Source organism: Phoxinus phoxinus (genome assembly GCF_949152265.1).
Source record: "Phoxinus phoxinus genome assembly, chromosome: 5".
Taxonomy (NCBI): Eukaryota; Metazoa; Chordata; class Actinopteri; order Cypriniformes; family Leuciscidae; genus Phoxinus; species Phoxinus phoxinus.
In genome coordinates, this window is record NC_136880.1 from 23,019,312 (window position 1) to 23,028,975 (window position 9,664).

At 41.7% G+C, this 9,664-nt stretch overlaps 1 protein-coding gene across 4 annotated transcripts; it reads left to right on the forward strand.

Annotated features, from left to right (window-relative positions):
• Positions 1–3,278: 3,278 nt before the first annotated feature.
• Positions 3,279–9,660, forward strand: prg4a (proteoglycan 4a). 4 transcript variants are annotated; one of them, XM_079612560.1, is made up of 15 exons: positions 3,279–3,338; positions 3,773–3,827; positions 4,553–4,653; positions 4,734–4,850; positions 5,795–5,908; positions 6,090–6,143; positions 6,753–6,818; positions 6,964–7,041; positions 7,538–7,867; positions 8,121–8,207; positions 8,292–8,431; positions 8,519–8,675; positions 8,761–8,868; positions 9,261–9,389; positions 9,525–9,660. In XM_079612560.1, the coding sequence occupies exons 1-15, from the start codon at positions 3,308–3,310 to the stop codon at positions 9,629–9,631; spliced, it is 1,674 nt and encodes a 557-aa protein (XP_079468686.1). In that variant the 5' UTR covers positions 3,279–3,307; the 3' UTR covers positions 9,632–9,660. The 4 variants fall into 4 exon arrangements, with proteins under 4 accessions (XP_079468686.1, XP_079468689.1, XP_079468687.1 ...); XM_079612563.1 differs by lacking the exon at positions 4,734–4,850; XM_079612561.1 differs by lacking the exon at positions 3,279–3,338 and having other exon boundaries at positions 3,777–3,854.
• The last annotated feature ends 4 nt before the right edge of the window (positions 9,661–9,664 follow it).

Consider the following 9,664-nt stretch of genomic DNA (forward strand, 5'->3'; position numbering starts at 1 on the left):
GTTCCAACGAGGTTGCTAAGCAACACATGCAGCAACCCTCTTACTGTCTATGGCAGCAACAAAGAAAGAATCACAAACGGCAATTGCGCAGTAATACTAATGTAATGCAGTCACAGGTGTATGTTTGTTGAGTAATTTACAACGGCTTCGAACGCGGCTCAACCTATCAGAATCAAGGACTGGAACTATCCGTTTTATAAATTACGATACAAACCTCACAGTACCCGTGTCAATAACATCCGCGGTGCAAAGATGAATAAATCTGTCAACCTAAGCTGTGATAGTGCTAGAACAACACTGATTTTGTGATGTGAGACACTCAATAATGTGGCCTAAACTGCCCTTAAATTGTCTCTTTCTAAACAAAAAAACAAAAACCCATACTAAGAACACGATCTGTCTCTAAGGTTTTGCTTTTTTTCATTTTCTCAAACTTTGTTCAGACTATTAACAACAATGTCTGAACAGAGTCCGGCTGTATTGGCTTTGATTGTTGGGGACATGTGGACTAATGCGTCTGAATAGTGGGCGTCCCTGAGGCAATGTTGACTTTTTGAAGCACATGACCAAACCAGAGGATTGAAATAATCACTGCAGTGTGTTTGGAGGTGTGGTACACACTGCTTTAACATCTGAAAGACATTACTTCAGAACAAAAACCACTTCCCACAAAGAGGATGTTTTCTCTCTCTCTCTTATGTTTCTCCGCAGCACATGGTCATTTTATTGCGTCAGGAGCTGAGAGAAAAGCCGAAACATTTATTACATGGCACAATATAGTTTTTTTAATGACTACATTGTTGGATTTGGTTTGATTTTGGGTATTAAGAGGTCATTACGCCACCATCCTTCTCAGTTCAGCTTATGAAACAACCTTGCATACCATATCAACCACCCAAACAATCACCAAACACTCAAATGCCCTTGACCTCCTACATAAAACCAAATCTTGGACCACATCGAGTGACTCATGAGAGTGAAACAAGAGAAATGTGTTGGGCTTTTTGTTGAGAGTTACATAGTTTAATTTTCATGAGCACATTAGAAAGGTCAAACACCATCTGTGACAACTAAATAAAGTCTGGGAAAAGTGCAGGACCTCTGCAATGACATGGTTTGGTTTCTCTGAATTTGATTTAAAAGTTTCATTTTGACCCATAAGCTGACCACATTAGGAACATTTATGCACTAAAATCCAGTATCAGAAGTCAGAACCACTGGACACTGGCCATTTTAATAGCCATAATAAAAAGTAAAAAAATCGAATTAACCGCTCATCCCATTTGTGCAACATTGATATCCAAGGACATTTTAACAAGGGTCACTAACTCTGTCACACAGTACTGCGGACAAATGCTCTGGTGTTGTCACTTTGCTGCTGCTGTTGTCTAGTGTGTGTGTGTGTGTGTGTGTGTGTGTGTGTGTGTGTGTGTGTGTGTGTGTGTGTGTGTGTGTGTGTGTGTGTGTGTGTGTGTGTGTGTGTGTGTGTGTGTGTGTGTGTTTATGTGATTTATGAGGACACAAATTTGTATAATGACGTGTATTACGTGGAAAAGGACTATCGGCTGGCCTCGAAGAGATTCTGGCAAACCGTCCGGCGACTCAGGAGAGGGAAGCAGTGCCCCACCAACGCTGTTTACAGTGGAGGTGAGCAGCTGTTGACCTCAACTGGGGATGTTGTCGGACGGTGGAAGGAATACTTCGAGGATCTCCTCAATCCCGCCGTCACGTCTTCCATGGAGGAAGCAGAGGCTGAGGTCTCAGAGGTGGACTCGTCCATCACCCGGGCTGAAGTCACCGAGGTAGTCAAAAAACTCCTCGGTGGCAAGGCACCGGGGGTGGATGAGATCCGCCCTGAGTACCTCAAGTCTCTGGATGTTGTGGGGCTGTCTTGGCTGACACGCCTCTGCAGCATCGCGTGGCAGTCGGGGACAGTGCCTCTGGGATGGCAGACCGGGGTGGTGGTCCCTCTTTTTAAGAAGGGGGACCGGAGGGTGTGTTCCAACTACAGGGGGATCACACTTCTCAGCCTCCCCGGGAAAGTCTATGCCAGGGTACTGGAGAGGAGAATACGGCCGATAGTAGAACCTCGGATTCAGGAGGAACAGTGCGGTTTTTGTCCCGGTCGTGGAACACTGGACCAGCTCTATACCCTCTACAGGGTGCTGGAGGGTTCATGGGAGTTTGCCCAACCAATCCACATGTGCTTTGTGGATTTGGAGAAGGCATTCGACTGTGTCCCTCGTGGCGGCCTGTGGAGGGTGCTCCGGGAGTATGGGGTCCGGGGTCCTTTGCTAAGGGCTGTCCGGTCCCTGTACGACCAAAGCAGGAGCTTGGTTTGCATTGCCGGCAGTAAGTCAGACTTCTTCCCGGTGCATGTTGGACTCCGGCAGGGCTGCCCTTTGTCGCCGGTTCTGTTCATAATTTTTATGGACAGAATTTCTAGGCGCAGCCAGGGGCCGGAGGGTGTCTGGTTTGGGAACAACACGATTTCGTCTCTGCTCTTTGCAGATGATGTTGTCGTGTTGGCCCCATCAGACCAGGACCTGCAGCATGCACTGGGACGGTTTGCAGCCGAGTGTGAAGCGGCTGGGATGAGAATAAGCACCTCCAAATCCGAGGCCATGGTCCTCAGTCGGAGAAAGGTGGCTTGCCCACTTTAGGTTGGTGGAGAGTTCCTGCCTCAAGTGGAGGAGTTCAAGTATCTTGGGGTCTTGTTCACGAGTGAGGGAAGGATGGAACGGGAGATTGACAGACGGATCGGTGCAGCTTCCACAGTAATGCGGACGATGTACCGGTCTGTCGTGGTGAAGAAAGAGCTGAGCCGCAAGGCGAAGCTCTCGATTTACCGGTCAATCTACGTTCCTACTCTCACCTATGGTCATGAGCTTTGGGTCATGACTGAAAGGACAAGATCCCGGATACAGGCGGCCGAAATGAGCTTTCTCCGCAGGGTGGCTGGGCGATCCCTTAGAGATAGGGTGAGGAGCTCGGTCACTCGGGAGGAGCTCAGAGTAGAGCCGCTGCTCCTCCACATCGAGAGGGGTCAGCTGAGGTGGCTCGGGCATCTGTTCCGGATGCCTCCTGGACGCCTTCCCGGGAAGGTGTTCCGGGCACGTCCCACCGGGAGGAGACCCCGGGGAAGACCTAGGACACGCTGGAGAGACTATGTCTCTCGGCTGGCCTGGGAACGCCTCGGTGTCCCCCCGGAAGAGCTAGAGGAAGTGGCTAGGGAAAGGGAAGTCTGGGCATCTCTGCTTAGACTGCTGCCCCCGCGACCCGGCACCGGATAAGCGGAAGAAGGTGGATGGATGGATGGACGGACGTGTATTACACTGGTATACTACAACTTAAACGTGGTTTATGAAGACATTTCAGGAATCCTCATAATTCAAATAAAAAACTATGTTTTATTAAAAATGTAAAAATGCAGAATGTTTCCTGCGATGGGTAGGTTTAGGGATAGGAGCAGTGTAAGGGGATAGAGTATACAGTTTGTACAGTATAAAAACCATTATGCCTATGGAGAGTCCTCACAAGTATTGAAAAACAAACTTTTTTTGTTTTTGTGAGTGCGTGTGTGTGTGTGTGTGTCTGTGTGTGTGTGTGTGTGTGTGTGTGTGTGTGTGTGTGTGTGTGTGTGTGTGTGTGTGTGTGTGTGTGTGTGTGTGTGTGTGTGTGTGTGTGTGTGGGAGGTTTGATCCTCTAGTCTGTACATCATCATGCTTTAATTGGGCTGCAGTGGTTAATTAAAGTTTCTGGCCAACAGGAGAAATCCAGCTGCCATACAATATAAAAGAGACAGAAGAGCCCAAGGACAGAATAAGGTGAGTTCACAAAGACGCTTCTTTTCGGTAAGTCTTTCTCCACATACACTCAGAAAAATATTTTTGATGCAGTTCAATTTATTTAAACAATTAATTTTTATTTAACACCATTGGAAATATGTATTTTTTTAATATATTTTAAAATGTAATTTATTCCTGTGATGGTAAAGCTGGATTTCCAGCATCATTACTCTCTTTAGTGTCACATGATCCTTCAGAAATCATTCTAATATTATTTACTGCTCAAAGAAACATTTTTTGAAAACATTTTTGCTGCTTTTTTGTGGAAACAATTTTCAAACATTTGTGGTAAGATTAACAAAGAGAGAGACATTAATATTTGACAGTAAAGACATTCATAATGTTCCAAAAGATTTATATTTAATGAATGCTTTCATAAATGTAATAAATGCCGTTCATTGAACTTTATATTCATCAAAGAATCCTGAAAAAAGAATCACCATTTCCACAAAAATATTAAACAGCACAACTATTTTCAACATTGATAATAATAAGAAATATTTCTTGAGCAGTAAATCAGTAGCCTATATTAGAATGATTTCTGAAGGATCATGTGACACTGAAGACTGGAGTAGCCTGATGAGCTATACAATTCACAGGGTTAAATTACATTTTAAAATATTTTTTTATTAATTAAATGCAGCCTTGGTGAGCATAAGAGACGTCTATCATACAAATGTCAAATGTTTTCCATCTTTTGACAGGTGTTGTTTATCAGTGTGCACTGCTACCATGACTGGATCCGCTCTGGTTTCGTCTCTCCTGGCTCTGGCCTGTGTTCTCCTGCCACTGTGTGCTGCTCAAGGTGAGTCGCGGACTTTCTGGTGAGGTCCATCACGGTTCTGGTAAGGTCTGGTCGAATGCAGCTTGTGTTGTTGTGTGCAGGCAGCTGTGAGGGCAGATGTGGCGAGCCGTTCGCCCGCGGACAGGTCTGTAACTGTGACTACAACTGTTTTGTCCACGGCGAATGCTGCAAGGATTTCGATGACGTCTGCACCGTCAGTAAGACCCTCACCATTTCATAATAAAGTTTCTACTCGTTATTTTTTTTTAGTAGCCTAGCCTAATGATTTACTTATTTTTAAAAGTTGGATGATAGTAAAATATTCAAAATTGTAAATTATAAATGCACGCTGGGGAGCTTTTTAACACCTTTAATGGGATAGTTCACCCAACTATCCCAAGGTGTTTAAATGTATGATGGATACTTGGTTTTCCTTTTGCTTTTCCTTATTTTTCTATTTTTATTTAGTCATTGTAACGTCGACGTTTCTCCATTCATTTTTAAACCTTAACCAAATATTTTTTTTGTAAATAATTGAATCAATTAATTATGTGAAGCCTGTCATATGAAATAATAGTCCGATTTTTTTTAATTGAACCGTTTATTGAACGTTTAGAAATATATAAAGAATTTTGATTATGTGTTTTGGGGTTTTGCATTTTTATGGCCAATTTACTAGATATAGTGAGTAGTACTTGTAAGTATACTTGTTATTCATATGACCAAAAACTAGCTTGTAATACAAAATCAGTACAACAGATTGTACAAAATGCATATACATATCAGTTGTGTCTTAATAAGATTATATTTAAATGCTTTTAGTTTTATGTGCATTTAAATGTATCATTTGATATTTTGACATGATGATTTTTTTTGTATGGATAATCAAGTAGGCCTAAGTCTCTTCAGTCCAGTAAATGTTCATCTTGAAATATTAATATCAAAATTAAAAGTTATCTTCATATTTACTTTATAGAAATCATGAAAGATTTTATAGCAAAAAGACTCTTGTACCGTGTGTAATCATTGTGCAAGATTGTGTAAACAGTTTTTTTCCAGCAAAATGTTGATCATGTTGATAATTTAGAGACCTTAGAAATGCATGTGTCATATATGATAGGGTAGGTTTGACAGGGTTAAAACTGTTGTGTGTGTTTGTCAGGGGACTCATGCAGGGGTCGCTGTGGTGAGCCGTTCCTGCGCGGGAGACAGTGTGAGTGTGACTCTGACTGTGTGCTGCACAACACCTGCTGCCCGGACTACAGCCCACAGTGTGGTAGGAGTCGGACAGACACGAGCTTTACACTACGACAGGGCTTTTACAGCATAAAAACACTACCTAACATGACTATATGCCACCTAGATTACATTCATTCAAATAGTTATAAATGACATGCATATTTTCAAAATGTAATGACCAGTTTTATTTTAGTTTTGACTTTTCCTGTTTTCATCAGATGCTTTCTCCAAATTGCCAGCTGCAAGAAGCTCAAAACTGAACAAACCAACAGGTATCTATTTAATCCTCTTTTTTTCGTATGACTATGACCGTTCCTTAACCATGATTTTACTACAAATAAAACCAAATAGACGTTATTGTACTTGAACCATGGTATCCATATAGTTATTATAATCAATCCACCAAAAAAAACATGGTTACTACTACACTTTTACCATAATAAAATATCATAATTTTGGAGACAGCTTGAGGGACCCCTTTAGTGATGATTGGCTGTATGTACAGTAAATTCAGGAAAAGGTCATTCCCTCAAGCTACAACATGTTAGACATGTCAAAATTGTCTTCAGTCCCTCCCAAGACCACCAAAAATGCCTGTGTGAGAGGACTCAAAAAATGAGGAGGAAGGTACATGTATGTTTAATCTGTGGAGATACTGAACAGGATACAGACTAACCCAATCTAACGGGTTATTGAGATTTGTTCACTCGCACAAAAGTCAGGGCCAGAAGATAAAACAAGGCATATTAGTGAACGACAGTGGTTTATGAAACAGCAATCACCAATGGTGAGCCCGTCTGACTGGAAGCCCGGTAGCTCTCATTTTATATGAACTTCAGATTGGATAATGACAAAGTGTATTTTTATGTTGTGTATTTTAGATTCTACTGAGGAGTGTATGGCAGCATGTCTCGCAGCCCAGCAAAGCCCAGATCTTAAGAGAGATGGTGAGTTCAGAAAGCAGATTGGAAGCAGACTTACATTTTATACATACACACACACTAAGATTTATTTGGTAAGATATTTTAATTTTTTTCAAGTGTGTGTGTGTGTGTGTGTGTGAACTAAATAACTTTATGGCTCTATCTGAAGCTCCATCACTTCCTGCTGGTGGCCCTTCGCCCCTGGAAATCGTCCTCTATGCTCCTCTGACACCCTCTGACACACCAGGTAACAGCTAAAAATAAATAAATGTAATGGGAAAGAGACAACTAATTCAAAACTGAAGACATTTATATCAGGCCTGGTTAGGGAGGCATTTCAGAAACTTGGTGGGTCTTGCCATGGTTGGTTAGATTTGATTCAATTCATGATTCATAGGGTTTTGCCTGAATTTAAAAGCAATTTGTGCAAATTCAGAATGATTTGAATAAAATGCATTTGAATGATTTTGATTAATTTCTCAATGTGTCTTGAGCAAGAAAAAGAAACTACTTTATTGCATCCAAATTCATTTAGTCAGACGAAGAGCAGGCACATTGAAATATAATAATGTAATTAATCGTGTATGTAAGTAATGTAATGTTACCATTTTTTCTTCTTTTAAAAAAACCCATTGTTATTCCACGGTGTGCGTGTTTGGGGGGTCTGTCCCTCCCTTAGACCCCGAGTCCTTAGCCCTGATTTGATAGTCAAAATATGAACCAAATTACATACGTCTTCATAGGTATTGGTTTCAACCCTTCCGGGTTCCCTCTACTTGAATCCGGTCCTGCTCCTGCAGCTGGGCCACTACAAGCAATGGGACCTTCCTCTGGGCCACTACAGGCTGGGGGAGCTTCCTCTGGGCCACTACAGGAAATGGGACCTTCCTCTGGGCCACTACAGGCAGGGGGACCTTCCTTTGGGAATCCCCTAACCATCCCTGTGCAGGTCTCCCTCTCTGTCAGCGGACAAGGTGACGGGCCATCCAGCGGACCTGGCTCTGGTTCAGGTCGACTCAGCACTCCTACAGACATCGCCCAGGCCATGCCAACCAACAGTCCTGCGGGAGCTGGTATGTAAAACTTATGAATTTGTTCATGTTCCTGAAATCAACACTGATGTATGAAAATATTTGAAATGAGTATTCAGTATTTAAAAAAAAAAAAAAGAATGATTGTCCCCTTGAACGATGGGGTAAAAAAATGGGCATTTTACTTTTAAGGCGGCATCAATTAAAATCTTTCATGGTATATACTTCTGATTAATCAGTTAATTATGAAAATTAAATCTGAATATATTTGAACCATTATTCTGTTATTTTTAAGATGCAAACTCAGACCCTGATCTCTGCAGTGGCCTTGCCATCGATGGAATGGTAACTCTCTTCAACGGCACAGTCATAGTTTTCAGAGGTAAAACATCTGTATATATTTTGTTGCATACTGTGCAGTTTTGTTTCTAAAGACACTAATCAAGAAAAGTGCTTTCCTTCTCAGGTCACTTCTTCTGGCTGCTGAACCCCAAGACCAAAAGGGCCAGTCCTGCTCGTAGAATCACTGAAGAACTGGGCATCCCGTCTCCCATCGACACAGCTTTCACACGCTGCAACTGCCAGGGCAAGACCTACATCATTAAGGTACTGAAGAACGTGCAAAATGTTGCAAACCAACTGTGTTTGCAACCCCTGAACAAAACACAGAATTGTACATTTTCCTTCACTAAGGGAGACAACTACTGGAGTTTTGAGAATGGTGTTAAGGAGCCTGGATATCCCAGATCGGTGTCCCAGGACTTTGGTGGGCTCACCGGGGAGATCGGTGCTGCTCTGCCAATCCCAGCCACCAGAAAGAGGCCCGAGTCTGTGTACTTCTTCAAGAAAGGTGCTCTCGGTCTCCTATGTTTGATAAGCATCATTAGAAATAACTAAAATGAGAATATTAATCATAATTAGCGTTTTCTAATCAGGAGGCACAGTTCAGAAATTCTCTTATCCCCCTGGAAGTGGACCAACTTGCAGTGGAAAGAAATCCAAAAATTCAGTCTACGCCAAGATCCGCCGTGCCAGACAAGCAGGTACTTGAAGATACTCAACCAGTGCATTGAAAATAATAGCAACAGAAGTGTTATTCATATGCTACTCTAATATTCATTTAACTTTTTCACTTTACATTTTAAATTTAAGTCCTTTTATGTACGCTTTGAAATTTGCATTCGTTTTTTAATATATATATATATATATATATATATATATATATATATATATATCCATTTAAAAAAGCTTTATTTTTTTAGAAATTTGAGTACTTCAGCGCTTTAACTTGTTTTATTTCAGTTGGTAGCAGACAACATTTCAAATTTTTATTTTCTAAGACTTTATTTAATACTATCAGTTTTAGTTAATGACGACAACACTGTAAACGAATAAATACAAACTCAAAAGTAATTTAATACATCTCATTTGACAGAGATCCAGTTGTCTGGGGAGATCAACATCAAACTCAAAATGAAGGGCTTCCCGACCCCTGTGACATCAGCCATGTCCATGCCCAACCCCAAGAAGTCCGATGGTTTCGATTACTTTGTTTTCTCATGGCGTGAGTAACAATATTTTGTCTTGCAACAGATAAAAAGTATTACGTGTGTGTTTAGAAATTTAAAACACATCTCAGTTTCTTTGAATCAGTACATTAAATCAGTATATATGTAATAACACAATCTGTCATTTACAGCTAAAGCCTTCAATGTCAAGATTAGCGGTGAGCTGCCTGCTTTGGCAGCCCCTGCCAGCCATTCCTCTCAGCAGAATGACATCAGCAAGTGGCTCAACTGTGCCTGAAAGACCCGCACTAAACAAACACCACCAGCAGCT

Coding starts and splice junctions, on each gene's coding strand:
- prg4a (XM_079612560.1), top strand. CDS start 3,308: ATGGATGGATGGACGGACGTGTATTACACTG. Junction 3,339..3,772: donor GACGGACGTGTATTACACTG/GTATACTACAAC, acceptor GGCCAACAGGAG/AAATCCAGCTGCCATACAAT. Junction 4,654..4,733: donor GCCACTGTGTGCTGCTCAAG/GTGAGTCGCGGA, acceptor TGTTGTGTGCAG/GCAGCTGTGAGGGCAGATGT.